A 20,000-nucleotide genomic window follows, 5' to 3' on the forward strand; every position below is an offset into this window, starting at 1 on the left:
GTGGCAAAGAAACTGGGGACCCTACCACGTACTCCACGCCAATATTATCACAACATGAAAAACTACAATTAAGTTCATGCTGTGAACGCGGCGGCTCAAATCCTGAACCAACGTTAAAAAGAAAGCAAAAAAAAAAAAAAAAAAAAAAAAAAGAAAGAAAAAAAAAAAAAAAAAAAAAAAAAATATATATATATATAACTATATATATCTATATATACATATATATATGTCTATGTGTGTGGATGTATATATATATATATAGTGTGCAGCTTGCTCACCCGGTGTGTGGTTGTAGTGTGGTGTTGTGTGAGTGTGTGTGTGTGTTAGTGTGTGTGTGTGGTGTGTCTGGTATATAAATAAATATATATATTATATATATCTATATAATATATATATATATATCTGTCTGTGGTTGTATAATATATATATATAATATATATAATATATAATATACATATATATCTTTCTTTTAAAGGATAGGTTCATGTCTGAGCCGCCGTGATCACAGACATGATAACTTAAGGTAGGCTTTTTCATGTTGTGAGCTCTTCGGAGTGAGTACGCGGAAGGGTCCCCAGTCCTTTCCACGGAGAGTGACGGTGATACTCTTTAGGTAATCATATCTCTTCTATTTATCGTGGCTTGGGACCAGGCATTGACTTGGGCTGCTGGCCCACCAGTGGCGTAGGTAGGCAATCAGGTGAAGTCCTTGCCCAAGGGAACAAACCGGCGTTCGGTGACTCGAAACCCGAAATTCAGGATTGCCGTCGTGACAGTCTTGAGTTCGACCTCGAACAATTCGCCCACCGCGGGCCTTTTGACGATCATGGGCTTCCATGATTTTTTCTTAGCAATTTAGAGCGGTGGTTTGCAATTGCTTCCGCCGGTGTTTTTATCGAGGCACCATCACTATTTACCCGGCCCTGATTGAGCTGGCTTGGACCAGGGGCTAGGCAGCCAATCCGAGGTGAATTACTTGCCCAAGGGGAAAAAACGCGCCGGTCTGTGACTCGAACCCTCGAATCTCAGATTGCCGTTGCGTGACAGATCTTGAGTCCGACGACTCTAACCATTCGGCCACCGCGGCCCCCATATATATATATATAATATATATATATATATATATATATATATAAGATATATATATATATAAGATATATATATATATATAGATACATAATATGTATATATACTATATATATATTATATATTGTGTGTGTGTGTGTGTGTGTGTGTGTGTGTGTGTGTGTAGAACTACATATATGTATGTCTGTCGTTTATATATATATATATATAATATATATATATATCTATGGCGTGTGTGTGTGGTGGGGTGTGTGTGGTGTGTGTGAGTGTCTGGTGTGTGTGTGGTGTGTGTGTTTGTGGGTATGTGTGAGTGTGTTGTGTGTGTGTGTGTGGTGTGTGTGTTGGTACAAATCATCTCTGTCTGTCCTATCTATCTCTCTCTATCCTCATACTCTCCTCTCTCTCTCTCTTTTCCTTCAAAAAAAAAAAAAAAAAAAAAAGGAACTGGGGACCATGCACGTACTCCACTCCAAGAGCATCACAACATGAAAAAACTACAATTCAAGTTTCCTGCTGTGACCACGGCGGCTCAGACATAACCTACGTAAAAGAAGAAGAGAAGATATATATATATATATATATATATATATATATAATATATATATATATATATAATGGTGTGTGTGTGTGTGGTGTGTGGTGTGTGTTGGTGTGTGTGTGTGTGTGTGTGGGTGTGGTGCGTGTGTGTGATTGTGTGTGTGTGTGCACAGCGTATTTCGTAGGTGATGTGTTAACGTAACACATGAGGCATTAGGTGTATCGTCACAAGATTATCAGCGCATAATGATAGCCCTATATACTTAACCATCAGTGTGAACCAAGTATAAAGGGACTATCAGTAATGAGGTAGTTGTATGGCATCTCTGGACATCAGGGTTACCAAACATGTGGTTACGTCGGACAACACATTTCACTGACATTCCTACTTTTGTCCAAATGTTTCACGCACATTGTGGGCACCGATAATTTTGCGCTCAGTCGAACATTCCACTGTCATAAATTTACTTTCATACAGAGAGATGGTCGAAGAGCGAATCGAATTGCGGTGACCTGGTTGTCAGCCTCTCATTTCCACATGACCCTGCCCAAGAACAGGGCAGGGTCAGTATGGCTACCATTCTGAAGGCCAGCTGCAAAAACGCCGCGACATACCTCAGCCAAACCGAAGGACGAAGGGAGATCGAAGGCAGGAAGCTCAGGCAAAAATAACACTGAACAGATTTGACAGAAAGGAGAGAGAGGTGAACCCAAAACACAGGATTTCTGAAAAGGAAGAGGAAACTAGATTCCCACACACAGATGAATCAACGGAGGAAGACATCCGTGGGCAGAGGGGAGGAGAAACGGAAAGAGAAAGAAGATGAAGTCTTCTAAAAAGTGTGCGAATTATGACGATCCTCGAGAAGGAGCTTCCTCTTGAAAGCGAGGACGCCATAAAGTAGAACGTTGGTGAACAAGGAGTCGAAATCCTAAGCTCATCAGGTTAAAGACATAGATACCACGGAAAGAGAAGATGAAGTCTTAAAAGTGGGCGAATTATGACGAAATGATAATAAAGAATAAGAAAGGAAGTAAGGGTGTTAAAGTGAGAGACTGTGCACAACAGGAACGCAATTGGGTGCGTCCAGATCCAAGGGAGGAGGAGATGATGGGAAGCAGAGGCACGCTCGGCATAGGGTCTTGGTAATAATAGAAGTGGGGGGTGGCGAAGGGTTGATGACCTGAAACTTTGGCAAAATTTTGCCTCGAAAAGCAGGATGTCGCTAACGTGGGCTGCCGATCGGGGGAGACATCATTTCAACGGATCGCCTGATTCCTTCAACTTGGAACCAGAGCCTTCCTTCGCTTCTTTTCCTGTCCTTATTACCATGTGTTTACCACGTGGCCTCTCCTCTCCCCAAATATAATCCTGTAGTCGCCATTTCACTCTCCTGACTCTGAAGATGAAGTCAAGAGGATTTCGAAACTGTGTTGCATCATTTTCAGTAAATTCGTTTATGAATCGTGGGCTTTGTGTGTTACCATTCACACTAAAACGTTTTTACTTATAATACTGTAGCAATGATAATAATACTGATAATGATAATAATAACCAATAATGATAATATTAAACAATAATGATAATGATAGTAATGATAATATTAATAATAAATTTTGATAATAATAATAACATTAATATAAACAATAAAATAATAATGATAACTATAGTAATAATAACAGTAATACATATAATAATAGAAATGGTAATAAGGGATTAAATAATGATAATGATAATAATAATGATAATGATAATAATACACCAATAATTTTAATGATCATGATAATAATAATACGATTGATAATAAAAATAAATATAATGATAATAATAATAATAATAATAATAATAATTAATAAATAATTATTATTATTATAATAATAATAATAATAATAATCGTCATAAAAAACAAGAAGAACAAGAACAAGAACAAGAAACTGAACAAGAAACAATAATAAAACATATTGTAATAAGAATAAAACTGGTAGGGTAGGCCTTCCGATCGCTAAGCGGCCCAAGCTTCAGTCCCAGCTCGAGGCGGCGCGCACACATTCTTCTGAAAGCCCCCCCCGACCCAACAATTTCAGCATGACAGACTGCCCATTTAAATCCTTGGAAAGCCCACCAATATATCACATAATGCTAAAAGATCCAGAATGGCGTGGAAAATATATAGCAGAGTCCTGATGGGAGCCATCGGGGAGACGTACGGGCACGCGCCCGCGCCCGCCCTCGCCCGCCCTCGCCCTTCTTCTCACTCTCCTCGCCGACTCCCGCCGCCCTCGACACCGCCTCCCCCTAGCCCTGCAAGCCCTTCCACGTCCTCGCCCGCCTTCCCCCGCCCCTCGCCCGCCTGCCCCGTCCTTCGCCCACCTTCCCACGGCCTCGCCCCCGCCTTCCCACGCCCTCGCCCTCCTTCCACGCCCTCGCCCGCCCTAGCCCGACTTCCAAAGCACCCTCGCCCGCCCTCGCCCGCCTTCCACGCCCTCGCCCTACTTCTCTCGCCTCGCCCGCCTTCCACGCCCTCGCCCGCCCTCGCCCGCCTCCCCACGCCCTCACCGCTCTCGCCCCACCTTCCCTCGGCCCGCCTTCCGAAGCCTTAGCCCGCCTCTCGCATGCCCTCGCCGCCTATCTATTATATACATGTATTATAGCTATGTACAACCAGGAGGAAAAAAAAAATGTTTTATATCTTGTAATTATAACATATCAATTAAATTATGATTTGACTATGTCTGATATCTCAGAGCATACTGCATTGGCTAAACTGATGTGATATTTAACTCCGCCCTTTTAATTGAACCAGTCAGTCCTTGAGTATTTTTCTAGTTTTAAGGGTTTTTTTCAGCGATTTTCTAATACAATAGTAAAAATATAAACGAAAACGAATTATATATATATATATATATTTAAATATATATATATTATATTAATATAGATCATAATTTAAATTATATATATAGTATATATATATCTATATTCTATATATTATATATATATATATATATATATATATGCCTGTGATAAAGGCCAACAAGGTGGGGCTTAACTGGGAAGTTACCAGCTGGATTTCTTCAAGACGGAGTAGAGCTTCCCTGTTTCAGATTACCTTGCTTAGGACGATGCCTTCCTTTGCGCTTTCCCCTGGGAATCGGACGCCGTCAACCCGAGTGAATGCCTTTCCGATCTGGGTTCGCAGCTGGAATTATGTTGCATCTAATTTTTACTGTGATGCGTGTCGGGTTATCATTCTTGGGGGATGTCAAAAATGCCAATCGTTTTAGCCAGAAGTATATGGAATACCTACTTATGAAGGTATCAAATCATGAAGGAGGAATTAGATATTATGCTGCATCTTTAATTTGGAATAATGTGTTGCCTTATCAGGGTATAATGCTTAACGGAGAACATCACTCAATAGCAGGATCACCATTTCACAAACTCAATGCTTTTGAAGACATTCATGAATAAGGCAGTTTTGGCCAGGACAGTTCCTTGTTAGTTGCCTCTTCGGCTATTTTCATAGCCATGTTCATGACGCAGGCAGTGGCATGAGGGACTTCTTGACCTCGATGAAAGTAGCATCTGCAAGGCAGAAGGAGCTAGGGTGAGAAAGAAAAAGGACTTGCATTGAAAACAAATGTGAACACAATATTTACAAAGTGTCTCTCGACTCAAGAAATACAATCCTAATACTAACGTCAGGTTGTCTGGGCAGCTCAGGCCAACTCGGAAATGGCTTTTGTAAGAACTCTCTGGCTTCTGAATTTCGTGTGCATTAATTCTTTGTCCACCAGCATTTCCATGACCTTGGTACATTGAGCACCTCCACCATCCGAAGGAAAAGACAAAAGAGCATTCCTCTAAAGAACACTAGGCCGATGCAGCGAAGTAGTTTAAGTATATATGAAACTGAATGCGCAATATTTCGCACTTAAAATCGGAGTAAGAAGCACGTACCGACTCCACAGATCTTGTAAGGCGCATATCGCACTTTTCTCGGCTTTCGGCCGGGTAGCCTTGAGTCTTCGCGGAAGCACAAACGTGCTTCAGGTCGGGAATCATGTCAGAGAAGCCAAAGGCAGGGTGTGAAGCTGACCAGGCAAAGAAAGGGCGATCAGTATAACTAGTCCGACAGGAAAACTTCATGGCATATGACAATGACATCTAATGTATGCTTGAGAAATATAGAAGAAATTGCTGTTAAACTATCCTCCATTTTTGTTTCGACTAGAGAGGTAAAAACGAAGTAAAAACTACTCAAATGGGCGGGCCCTCATTCGGAGGCATTCTCATTTTTTCTTTCATGCTATCATTCTTCTTCGGATCGGCATCAGAATCTCCATGCCTATTTGTTAGCTGCCAGGGAAGTCATGGGGAAAAATATAAATTTATCCAGAAGGAAAAGCGAAAGTTCATTCGAGGGGCTCCTTTCTGCTTCGAATATTTGCTCATCGTTGTTTAGCCGATTGACTGACGCCCTCGAGGAAGAGCGTTGGGATTGTTGTGTTTGTCGTGATCCATTCCGCTCGCGACTACAGCGAGTGCCGCCAGTAACAGGATCGTCAGCGTCTTCATGGTGGTAAGTCTGGGGTTATAAGGATAAGGTTAAGTCCGATATGCCGAACTTAGAATCGCCCTGGTTATGCCATGAGGGGGAGCTCGACCTGTGTCGACTAATGCCGGACCGCTCACGTGTGTCAGCTGGTGCTGACTCGGCTGAACCTAGTCTTTACACGCGTGGTGCCGGCCACATCCCCCCCCCCCCCCCCCCCAGTGACCTCAGGCGACAATTGCAAAACTTCTTCGCGCTGGGCGGGGCCGAGAACCGCGACCCCTCGGAGAGAGGCCGGCACGTTCAACATTGTACTAGCCCGGAGGCTATGTGGGTTATAGATTTCGTGACTGTAACCTCTCATAGCGCGAGTGAATGTTTTGCTAATCCAGATCAAAGACCTATCATTAAGCGTTCCTGCACAAAAACATACATCGATACTAAAATGCCCGAATTCAAGTCCAGTCCCGATAAGTGACCAGACATATCAGGCCTTACCGTGTAGTGATACAACGACTCTTCGTGCGAAAGCAACAAGAGTCTCCCGTGTGAGGTGCACTTGGATGTGTGCTAGCTTAAGATATGCGCGCTCCCTTGCCAGCGAGGAAGGTGCTGGCGTCATCAACTGATGTCACCAGTTCCTCTTGGGCAACATGATACGATTTTCAAAGCACCAGAATGTTTTAATGAATCCAATTTAGTCTTGGAATAAACAATTTTCCAATACAATTTATGGCCCAAAAAAACAACATTTTCTTATTACTTTTCCTTTAGATCCTAACTGATGTGGTCAGAGAAAAGAGAATGTAAAACCAAAGCTAATAATCAGAGGTGATACGAATCAGCTTTGTTGAAGTGTCTAAGACTTTTGAACGCAAAGGTCTGCATGATTTGGGGTCACTAGGCCGCAAGATGCTGAGGTCAAGGAGCTAGTCCCCCCCAGTTCTCATAAGGTCGCCAAAATGTTCCACCACACTTTAAACACGGGGAAAAACTTCCAGTCAGAACCATACTAGCCACACGTTGCATTTCAGTGACTCATTAGCCACCACTGCTGAAGCGATCATTTACCATCATTTGCCTTTCTCTCAAAAAGAGCACTGAAATGATAATATATGGACATATACATGAATATAAAATATATATACATATTTAAATATAATATATATATATGTGTGGTGTGTATGTATATAGCCTAATATATACATATATACTGTGAATTACATACGTTATAGACAAATAGTAATATATAATATAGGGAAGAGAATATTTATATACGTATATTTCCAATATAATTGTTAGAATTCATATATATGCATCAATATGTTGGACTATAAGTAATTGTGCAACCTTTCTCACTAAACGAGGCCACGTCTGTGTGTTACTACAACGATTAATGAGACCTCGTCCATGTTTGGCTTAAGGTCGCCGTTCGGGGCCTTTGGAACAAATCACCCAAACCACGTGATTTCCTATAAGAAGTTTGGACGTGCATTTGTAAACCAAATCAGTGACCGTGTCCAGTCGCCGCAGGTCACTGGCAGAAACAATTAGGTAGCTTGGTTAGGAATAAATTGTTTCAGTTTGAGGGCAAAATATTCTTGAAAAAAACAAAAATTTATTAAACTCGGGCACATTTCGACATTCCGCCCCCAGCCCCCTGGCACACGTCCCTCCCCCCGATACAACCTCACATTGATTGCTTAGACCGCCACTGCCTTTCTGGTCAATCATCCTGATTCTCGACTTCAAACCACCGGTTGGGAATTCCGTGGATATGAAGAAATCCAGAGTTAATATTTTTGCATAAATCACGCCAGGCTTATTACCACAAACGAAATTAAAAAAAGACAGTATTTAGTATTTGCTACACAATGAAACAAAATAGTAATGGAAAACAAAGCCACCCTTTCGGAATTCTGGCCATTCATATTGAAAATCATGCAACGTCAGCAACCTACGACGGACAGGTCAAGGGCCCGTCGTGGCCTGACGACGGAATCCAAGGATAATTTTCTGATAAAAAAGAAAAACTGTTGTGATCGAACCGGAGCTTGCTATCGGAGTATAGAAAAAAAAAACTTATTATAAATTCGAAAACAAAAGAAAAGGTTATTCGTCCATGAATAAAATCGAAAAAAGCACGTTGCTACTATAATAGATATATTATATTTAATATGCTCAAAACTCTAAACATTACAACGCCATCCAAAGTCAATAAATGACATTTGCATTGACTTAAAGACAATCGTAAATGAGTTTGTTTCATCACACCGCAATGAAAGAGAGTAAATAAGAATCAGTGTGACAAAAGCCTACAATTAATATTTTTACCTTACAACACGATGGTACCATACAGACGTGTGGATGTAAAAATAGATAAACAAATATATATATATAATATAATATATATATAGATATATATATAATATATATCATGTATTATATATATATTATACATATAATATATATGTATGTATGTATGTGTATATATATCTATATCTATCTATATATATATATATATATATATATATATATATATATATATACATATATATGCACATAGGTACATATGAATAAATAAATATTGCTACGCCAGTGGGTTTTTGTCTCTGTGCGAAACATGTGTTAACATGAAGGGACCTGGGCAAACATGACGCAGCTGGCTGTAAGCGGAGGAGCGGAAGGAACAAGCCGAGAGACGCGGCTGGGTGCTGCTCCTGGGAAGACCTCGTTGTGTGCCGTTGTGACCTGATAAACTTGTGTGCCCTGTTATAAGCTGTAAAATCGTGCAGTGTGACATGCTGGTTTACCCCTGTATTGTGCCTATAGAAAAGTGTACGGGTAAATAATTGTGTAAATAAAGGAAAGACTGTCATTTTGTGTTTATTTAGTGCCAGCTGCCCGCCCCTGGCGTTTCCCCTTGGTGTTCTGGGACCGCTGTGGTGCCTCGTTGCCTATTGGAGACGTCAGTGTTCAGGCCGACCCTGTGGATAACACGCCGTCTGCCTAGCCTGCCTATGTGTGTGGCGGACCAGAGCGACGAGGTGGTCGGCGTAACAAATATATTACATATAACATATACGGATATATATATATATCTATATATAGCATATATAGATATATATAATATATAGATATATCTATCTAATATATATTATGTTGTGAATATACAAAAATAAATATTATATATTTAATATATATATGATATTATATATATATATATATATACATACATAGATACGACATACATAGGTACGTGTGTGTGTGTTTGTGTTATGTATGTATATTTATACACACATTCACATTATATGGTATATATATTAATAATTATTATAGTATATATTACTATATATATATATATACAGACACATATGATGTGTGCGTGTATATATATATATGTAGAAATATAAAGTAAATATACATATGATATACCTATGTCTTCACATGTTTTATATGTACCAATCTATCTGTCTATATACGTATACATATATATATATACAGAGAGATAGATAGACAAATGTAAGTATCATGTATATTGTATACTAAATATATATTTTTTATATATCTATCCATCTCTCTCTCTACCCTTTTTATATAATATGTACAAACATACATACATACATACACACCACAAAATAAATAGACACACAAATATATACATTTAATTACATATATGTATAATATACTTTATATGTGTGTTTGTACCTATTTTGTGTCTATTTACTTATCCATCTAGGTCTTAATATATATACTTGGATGTAAAAGTATATATCACGAGAATGTGCATATATTTATTATATTATATATATATATATATATATAAAATACTATATTATATATATATTATATACAACACCATATGCATGTCTTGTGTGTGAAATTATAACAAATATATAATATATTTTAATTAACTTAATATATAACATGTGTAATTATACCATCTATGTGTATATTTCTTATATATGTACATAGAACTTGTATAGTTTAATGTATTACACACACACATACCACCAACACCACACACACACACACCACACCCCTTATATACATATACATATTATATAATTTTTTTTTTTTACCTCCCTTTGGGTTCTGTACAAAATATACTATGAAAAGGACCACACCTGTTTTGCTTTGTCGATTATTCTGTGGACTTAGAATTTTACTAAATTAGCTAGAAAAAAAGGTGTCACATATGATATTGTGACCCTTACACTTTTTCCGGATTTCTGGTTTCCAGTTTTCATTTATAATACGTGAAAAATGCATGCACTACCACACTGACTAAACCCAGCCTCTTATACTGTGCAAATTGAATCAAGACTGCCAACTGAAACACATGGGTGGAGGAAAGGACCTGAGTCAGGGAGATTTTTTTGTTAAATTTAAGGTTATCTACAAAAATACTCTAAGTCAACAAGAAATAGCCAAGAAAGTAAATGTTTCCAAAACTGCTGTTGCAAAAGTGAGAAGAAAAACTTGATAACTTGGAAAACTTTGAACCCAATTGAAGATAAATATGGTTAAACAATCGCAACAGGCCAATAAATAAACCTATGACATCGAGTATACAGTCAGGAAAAAATATAAATGAGAGGGATACCATGCCATGCGGGCCAACTAAGGTGCCAAGGCTATGAGGAAGGAATAATTGGCCTGGGGAAAGGCTTACAAGGATTGGATATCTGAGGATTGGGAAAGGGTTAATCTCAATTAAATTTTATTTCTGACTACCGTTTTATATGAGTCAAACATAATTTAGTAAAATACATATGCATACTGAAAAAAAATATGTTAGTTACAAAATACTACATCTAGTATGATCTTCATGTTTGGTTCAAGAGTGATATCAAAAAGGTTATTTATTTGAATGTTCCAGTCATTTCATAACTTACACTGTTATTTTTATTTTCAGGTTTGTTTCTCTGATGAATCTACGGTAGAAATACTGATGGACAGATGAAAATTTCTTGGAAGAACCAGCTTCGAGAAGGACCACCCCGATTGCCAGAGCACAAATAAAATATCCGACCAAGGCGATGGTGTGGTCTGATCTTTGTCATGGGTACTAGTAGATTTGAGATATCTGGATATCGTGACATCACTGAAAGATGTCTTTTGTCACAGCTCTGTAAGTGTGTCGTATTGTATATCACTAGCGTGTTTGTTGTTATTATAGAGATGTGGCTTAACCATCTATTTCAGTTGATGATGTCTTTACCGCCGCATTTATTCCGCATTTAATTATCAATCCCGTTCCAGTGTCATTTTATTCATGTTCCTGAGAATACTTAGAAGACTGAGGACTTACACGTATTTTTGACCATATAATTATGCAAATAAATAAATATTTGTCAGTTAAACATAAAAAGATAATATATTTTACAAAGTACACATATAATAGGATTTATTGTATGAGAAAGAAATAAAAGTAAACCAGAAATTAGTAACTACGCAATTTTCAGGGGAGACTATGATATACCTATAATTCAGGGAACACTTCGATATTACTACAAGTGCTACCCTGATAATGACTGCATTTCAGGTATGATGGAAACTCCTGCCAAACAGCCAAAAGTGTTTTAACCTATTAGATATTTATGGGGTTAGAGTGTTTGAGTGTCTTGTAAAGTCCAGTTTTAAACAGTATAGAATGTTTATAGAAAGACATAAAAGACGAGGTAAGCCAAGTAGAATGTACTAACATAGTTGGGCTAATTGAACGATCGATGAAGGTATGGAGTAAAAACCTAGAAATCATTCGAGGCATACCGAGACGCGTTGCTACAGTGATTAAGGCTGAGGGCGGCTATTTTTTTTCTGATGTCTTTAGCAGTTTACGCAGTTAAAATTAGGAAATGATAAGTTGCTTTCATTTTGGGATACATATTCTGCCAAAAATGGTTGTGACCGACGGTGGTCTTGATAATCACATCAGTAGTGTATATGCACACATATACGCAATATATATATATATATATATGTATATATATATATATATATATATATATATGTATATATATATATTGCTACGCCAGTGGGTCTTTGTCTCTGTGCGAAACATGTGTTAACATGAAAAGGATGACCTGGGCATGTGTTAACATGAAGGGACCTCGGCAAACATGACGCAAATGGCTGTGAGCGGAGGAGCCGAGGAACAAGCCAAGATAGACGCGGTTGGGTGCTGCTCCTGTGAAGACCTCGTGTGTGCCTTTGTGACCTGATATAAACTTTGTGTTGCCCTGTTATAAGCTGTATCATGCAGTGTGGCATGCTGGTTTCCCCCTGTATTGTGCCTATAGAAAAGTGTACGGGTAAATAACTTGTGTAAATAAAGGAAAGACTGCCATTTTGTATTTTTTTCATGCCCTGCCTCGCCTCGTGGTGTTTCCCCAGTGGTGTTCTGGGATGCTGTGGTGCTCGGTGCCTCTTGGAGCTGTTCAGTGTTCACGACCCTGTGAATAGCACGCCGTCTGCCTAGCCTGCCTGGTGTTGGTAGCAGAGGAGACAAGGCGGTCGGTGTAAGAAATGGTGTCAGGAGTGGATTTGTGATATTTGATCAGTGAGAGCGCCCGATTTATCATGTTCTCCAAGATGGCGGCAGCCATGAGGGAGAGGAGGCTATGACTGAGGCAGGCTGGAGAAGGGGGCCGAAACCCAGCCGTCCTCGGTTCCCGGGACCCGACTTGGGTAAGCTGCCCTCGAACCAGCACGATGCAGGTGGAGGGCTCAATAGATGGGAAGCCATGCCGCCTGACAGTGGACACTGGGGCTGAGAAGACCCTAGTGCGGCCTGATATGTTGGCCAGTATGCAACTTCCAGACGCACCACAGAGACTGTGTGGTGTCACGGGGCATTGTGTGCAGCTCAAGGGGCCAGTGGAGGCTCGTATTGGCATGGGCAGCACGGTGCAGCGGCTGCCGGTGTATGTGGCCGATCTGGACGAGCACTGCTTGCTGGGCCTTGACTACCTGACGCAGAGTAAGGCGTGTGGTCGACCTTGGACGGAAGCTGGTGAGGGTGCACGGTGAAGATGTGCCCTTGCTTCCAGAGATTGGCTGCGCAGAGGTAGTTACGGTTGAACGACTGCACCTTGCCCCCAGGACAGAGTCTAGAATCCGGTGTCGATTGTCAAGAGTGATGCGTGGAGTAGAGGCCTCGTGGAGCCCATCCAAAACCTGCAGCTGGCTGATGGCGTAGCAGTTGGGCGGAGCCTTGCTGGACCAGGGGAGGGGTTAGTTACAGTGTCGGTAGCCAACTTCTCCGATAAGGCCCAGAAGGTGCCAACTGGTGCAAAGCTGGGCACTTGTGAGGAAGTGGAGCGTCCAGAAGAGTCGTCGGGGAGCGAGGAGTTGGTTGGTGTGGGGCCGTTGCCCGACTTCCTCGAGGACTTGGCGCACCGGAGCGCCGCTAACCTGACAGAAGCACAGACAGAGAAGATGCGTCACACCCTGTCTCAGTATGCAGATGTGTTTAGCAGGGGTGACTTGGACCTGGGGCCGCACAGGATTGGTGAAGAACCGCATTAACACCAGAAGTAGTTTGCCCATCAAGAGCCCCCCAGACGTATTGCACCAACCAGACGAGAAGAGATGCAGCACACTGTCAATGAGCTAGCGGCACAGGGAGTGATTGAACGGTCAGACAGCCATGGTCATCAGCGGTAGTCCTGGTGAAGAAAACGGACTGCACACAACGCTTCTGTGTGGACTACCGGGCGCTGAATGACATGACTATCAAGGACTCATACCCATTGCCGAGAATTGATGACACACTCGATGCATTGGTGGGGGCCAGGTGGTTCTCCACACTCGACCTGAAGTCGGGTTTTCACCAGGTGGAGATGGCGGAAGAGGACAAGCCAAAGACTGCCTTTTCCTTTGGGCAAGGCCTGTGGCAATTCAACGTCATGCCCTTTGGTCTCTGCAATGCCCCTGGTTGTTTCCAGCGTCTGATGGAGAGGTGGTGTTGGATGGCCTGCAGTGGAAGACGGCGCTTGTCTACATGATGACGTCATCGTCTTCGGGAGCACCTTCGAGGAGGAGTTGGAGCGGCTAAAGGAAGTACTACAGCGGTTGAGGAAGGCCAACCTCAAACTCAGCCCCAAGAAATGCTCGATGTTCCAGCATGAGGTGCCATTTCTGGGGCATGTAGTCAGTCAAGACGGTGTGCGCACCGACCCACAGAAGGTGGCTGTGGTGGAGAAGTGGCCAGTTCCCACCAATGTGGCGGAAGTCAGGAGCTACCGGGCCTGTGCACATACTACCGCCGCTTTGTACAGGACTTCGCCAGTGTAGCGGCTCCTCTCCACCGACTTACATGAAAAAGGGGAGTGCTTCCAGTGGGACGAGGCGGTGTATCTGCATTTGACAACCTGAAGAAGGTGGAAGCACCGGTCTTGCCCTATCCGGACCCGGAGCTCCCTTTCCTGTTGGACACTGACGCTAGTGCGGAAGGCATCGGGGCAGTTTTGTCACAGATAAAGGACGGGAAGGAGTATGTCGTGGCCTACTACAGTGCCAAGTTCAGCAGGCCTGAACGCAACTATTGTGTGACAAGGAAAGAGTTGCTGGCGGTGTGGTGAAGAGTCTCGAGCACTTCACCCATACCTCTACGGTGCCGAGTTCACCATCCGGACTGACCATGCTGCCCTACAGTGGTTGAAGTCGCTGAAGGTAGCAGAGGGTCAGCTGGCAAGGTGGTTAGGGCGCCTTGAACAGTACAACTACCACATCGTCCACCGCCCGGGTCGTGTTTCCATTGCAACGCTGACAGCCTGAGTCGACGCCCGTGTGAGGCTAGTTGCTCACACTGTGTCCAGAAGGACTCTGATCCTGTGTGCCTCCGTCTGCAGGTGCTGGAATGCTCCACTAAAGGGGATTATGAGTGGCGTAAGGCAACAGCGTGAGGACTCTGACCTTGCTCCCATTGTCCGCTGGCTTGAGGCTCTCAGTGGACGCCCTAGTTGGGAGGCTGTGGCTGTGGAGAGCCCCAAGTGTCTGGTGGACCAGTGGGAAACATTACGAGTGGATCAAAGCGGTTTGTTAGTGAAGCGCTGGGTGCAGTTGAGTGAAGTGGACAGTGACACGTGGGTAGTTGTAGTACCCAGAGCCATGCGTGCTGAGTTGCTGAGGGAATTACATGCCGGTGTTACCAGTGGCCACTTGGGCGAGAAAAAGACCCTGAGCCGTCTCTGTCAACGCTTCTACTGGGTGGGCATGAGAAGTGACGTGTCTGAGTGGTGTAGAGCATGTGATGTGTGCAGTGCAAAGAAGGGCCCCGCTAGAAAGAACCGTGCCCCGTTTACAGGTGTACTGTGTGGGAGCACCCATGGAACGGGTGGCAATAGACATTGCTGGTCCGCTGCCTCTCACGCCACAAGGGAAACCGTACATCTGTGTGGTAATGGCCTTATTCTCAAAGTGGCCTGAGGCATATGCACTACCCAACCACGAGGCCGAGACCGTGGCTGGCGTGTTAGTGAATGAATTCATTACCCGTTTTGGTGTGCCTTCTGAACTGCACTCTGACCAAGGCCGTGAATTTGAGTCACGGGTGTTCCGTGAGTGTTGCGAGCTGTTAGGGGTGCGCAAGACACGGACGACACCCCTCCATCTACAGTCCGATGGTATGGTGGAGCGGTTTAACCATACCCTTGCTCAACAGTTAGCCAAATATTGCAGGGAAAGTCAGGAAGGACTGGGACGTCAAGCTGCCCGCCATGCTCATGGCCTACCGGTCTGCTGTGCATGAGGTAACAGGCTTCACACCTGCCCGACTCATGTTTGGCCGTGAGCTCAGGCTACCAGTGGATTTGACCACAGGGCGGCCACCCGACGTGAACTTGCCAACTGTCACATCCAGCTATGCAGTGGCACTGCAGGAGAACCTGGCGGAGGTGCACCGACGAGTGCGTGCAAGCTCAAGGTAGCCGGCCATGCCATGAAGGAGACCTATGACCGGCGCATGAGGAAATGAGTACAACATAGGTGACAGAGTGTGGCTGCATAACCAGTGTCGGAAGCGAGGGTGGTGAAAAAGAAGATGACGTTAGCCCCAGTAGCGGCGATGGGGACGTGGCAGACGCTGACGAGATGAGGACGAGCATTTGGATGGTGAGGGCGATGCAACAGACGACAATGGTGACCATGAGCCAGGTCTTGGGACAGGAGGATACCCTCTGGGTACCACTGCCAATCTACCGCCGGTCCACACCTCTCCAGAGCGACCCCAGCGAGAGCGAAGAGAAAGCCGCGCTGGATGAAAGATTTTGTGTTTCTGAGAACTGATTTACAATTACGGTTACTTTTGTTTGAAAGAATTTTGTTTGTTCCTGAGGACTAATTTTATGTAAATTTTCTGTAGTTTGTTTCAGGTTTAGGTATGTCAGAGCAGACGGGTCGTCTGCTTGATAGGGGGGAATAGTGCTACGCCAGTGGGTCTTTGTCTCTGTGCGAAACATGTGTTAACATGAAAAGGATGACCTGGGCATGTGTTAACATGAAGGGACCTCGGCAAACATGACGCAAATGGCTGTGAGCGGAGGAGCCGAGGAAACAAGCCAAGATAGACGCGGTTGGGTGCTGCTCCTGTGAAGACCTCGTGTGTGCCTTTGTGACCTGATATAAACTTTGTGTTGCCCTGTTATAAGCTGTATCATGCAGTGTGGCATGCTGGTTTCCCCCTGTATTGTGCCTATAGAAAAGTGTACGGGTAAATAACTTGTGTAAATAAAGAAAAGACTGCCATTTTGTATTTTTTCATGCCCTGCCTCGCCTCGTGGTGTTTCCCCAGTGGTGTTCTGGGACGCTGTGGTGCTCGGTGCCTCTTGGAGCTGTTCAGTGTTCACGACCCTGTGAATAGCACGCCGTTGCCTAGCCTGCCTGGTGTTGGTAGCAGAGACAAGGCGGTCGGTTGTAACAATATATATATATATATGTGTGTGTGTGTGGGGTGTGTTTGTGCGTGTGAGCAGGAGTCGGTGAGTGAGAGATGTGTGTGTGTGTGTTTGTGTGAGTGCGTAAGAGTGAGTGAGTGAGTGTGTATATACATAATATATATACATTGCATACACATATACACATAAATATGCATGATATGTATATACCATATATACATATTTTATCACATGTATATATGATATATATATGTATATATTTATTTATTTTTTTTTTTTTCACTATATCTTTCAGTCGCTTTAGATTTTTTGTTGTGTGTGTGTTTTGTGAGTGTATGTATATATATATAGCTATGTACACACATAAACAAAAAAACAATATCAATTAAATTATGTATTTTCCTATGTCTGATAACTCAGAGCATACTGTCATTGGCTAAACTTGATGTGATTAACTCACCTTATTTGACCTAGTCAGTCTTTGAAATATTTTATCGTAAGTGTTTTTTCAGTGAATTTTCTAATAACAATAGTAAAAATAAACGAAACGAATATATATATATATATTTATATATTTATATATATATATATATATATAATCATAAATTGCATTTGATAAAGGCAACAAGGTGGGGCTTAACTTGGAAGTTACCAGCTAGGATTTCTTCAAGACGGAGTAGAGCTACCTGTTTCAGACTACCTTGCTTCGGACGATGCCTTCCTTTGCGCTTTCCCCGGGAATCGGACGCCGTCAACCCGAGTGAATGCCTTTCCGATCTGGGTCCGCAGCTGGGAATTATTTGCATCTAAGTTTTTACTGTTGATGCTGTGTCGCGGTATCATTCTTGGAGGATGTCAAAACTGCCAATCGTTTTCAGCCAGAGTATGGAATACATACTTATGAAGGTATCAAATCATGAAGGGAGGAATATGTATATGCTGCACTCTTTAATTTGGAATACATGTGTTGCCTTATCAGGGTATCATTCTAAGAGAACATCAACTCAATAGCCAGGGATCCATTTCACAAACTCAATGCTTTTGAAGACATTCATGAATAAAGTCAATTTTGGCCAGGACAGTTCCTTGTTAGTTGCCTCCTCGGCTATGTTCATAGCATGTTCATAACGCAGGAGTTCATGAGGGACTTCTTGACCTCGATGAAAATGTAGCATCTGAAAAGGCAGAAGGAGCTCGGATGAGAAAAAAGAAACTTGCATTGAAAACAAATGTAAATACAATAGTTTAACAAAAGTGTCGCCTCAAGAAATACACTCCTAATACTCACGTCAGGTTGTCTGGGCAACTCAGGCAACTCGGAAATGGCTTCTGTTAAGAACTCTCTTGCTTCTGAATTTTGTGTTGCATAATCTTTGTCCACAGCATTTCCATGACCTTAGTGTCGACTCAAGTAATACATTCCTGATATTCACGTCTGTACAAATTAATGATCCAATTTAGTCTTGGAGTAAAACAATTCCAAACAACTGATGGCGCAAAAAGATATACATTTTCTTCTTACTTTCCTTTAGATCCTAACTGGTCAGGGAAAGAGAGAAAACCGCAGCTAATACGTCAGATGTGATACGGAATTTAAAATCTGAACTAATTCTCACAACTCCGAATAACAGCTTCTAACACACACACACACACACACACACACACAAATATATATGGACGTGTGTGTGTGTGTGTGAGTTAGAAGCTGTTATTCATAGTTGTGAGAATTAGTTCAGATTTTAAATACCGGCTTTGAAGGTGACCGTTCAGTGCCATTACAATCCTCTATGTAAAGGAAAAAACTAGCGAATGAGAACTTGTACATCTGATCACTTTTGTTCCTTAAGTTTTCATTCTCTCTCACTAGATCCCAGCACCAAGCTTGAAGTGTCTAAGACTTGAAATCAAGGTTTTCAAGATCTAGGGGTCACTAGGCCGCAAATGCCAGAGGACACAGCAGCTACCCCCCCCCAGTTCTCATAAGGTCCCCAACCTGTTCCACCACACTTTAAACACGGGGAAAACTTCCCAGTCAGAAACATACTTTGCCACACTTTGGCATTTCATTGACTCATTAGCACACTACTGAGGCAATCATTACCCTTCATTGCCTTTCTCTGAAAGAGAGAAACTGCAAAAGAATTATATATATGTATATATACATATATACATATATATCCTGTATAAACATTACTATATATGTATATATAAAATATATTTATGCATATGTAATATATGGAAGAAAAAATTCACAATGCAAAACTATATTTATTGCATTGTTGGTTTTTCTTCCATAGTGTCACCGCGGAAGAGTGATTTACTATTCATATGTAATATATATAAATATCTATGTGATATATGTATATTTTCAATATGTATGCATATATGTGTACAAATATATATATTACATATGTATACACACAAACAGACGCACATACACACAACCACCTATATTTCCTTGTAAGAGTTTGGACGTGCATGTGTAAACTCAAATCGTGACCTGTTCAAAGTCTCCCCAGTGTCACTAGAAGAAGCAATAGATTGGTAGAATTAAACTGCCTTCAGTTTAAGGCCAAAATAATTGAAAAAGTAAAATCTTATTCAAATTCGGGCACACCGACATCCGCCCCCATGCCCCCTCGCACACGTCCTCCCCCCGTACACCCTCCCCATTAGATTGCTTAGATCCGCCAGTGGTTTCCGTCAGTCATCCTGATTCTCGACTTCAAGCACGTGTTGGGACATCCGTGGATAGGAAGAAATTCAGTAATATGTTTTCATTAAATTTCACGCCATGCTTATTACCACAAACGAAATTAAAAAGACAATAGTTTAGTATTTGCTACACAATGAAACAAAATCTTAATGGAAAACAAGCCACCTTTTCAGAGTTCTGCCATTCATATTGCAAATCATGCAAAGT

At 42.1% G+C, this 20,000-nt stretch overlaps 3 protein-coding genes across 4 annotated transcripts in view; 1 reads left to right on the forward strand and 2 right to left on the reverse strand.

The window, feature by feature from the left end:
- LOC119572524 overlaps positions 1-838 on the reverse strand; it is a 6,512-nt gene extending 5,674 nt beyond the window's left edge. Inside the window, exon 1 of the mRNA XM_037919633.1 lies at positions 728-838. Coding sequence (XP_037775561.1) covers positions 728-838 — 111 coding nt within the window. The remainder of the gene's footprint in view (positions 1-727) is intronic.
- Positions 1-20,000, reverse strand: part of LOC119571507 — a 46,867-nt gene that overhangs the window by 22,443 nt on the left and 4,424 nt on the right. The gene's annotated exons all lie outside the window — the stretch shown is intronic.
- Positions 3,778-4,224, forward strand: LOC119572526 (vegetative cell wall protein gp1-like). The gene has a single exon (XM_037919634.1). The coding sequence runs from the start codon at positions 3,778-3,780 to the stop codon at positions 4,222-4,224; it is 447 nt and encodes a 148-aa protein (XP_037775562.1).

Source organism: Penaeus monodon, chromosome 4 (assembly GCF_015228065.2).
Source record: "Penaeus monodon isolate SGIC_2016 chromosome 4, NSTDA_Pmon_1, whole genome shotgun sequence".
NCBI lineage: Eukaryota > Metazoa > Arthropoda > Malacostraca > Decapoda > Penaeidae > Penaeus > Penaeus monodon.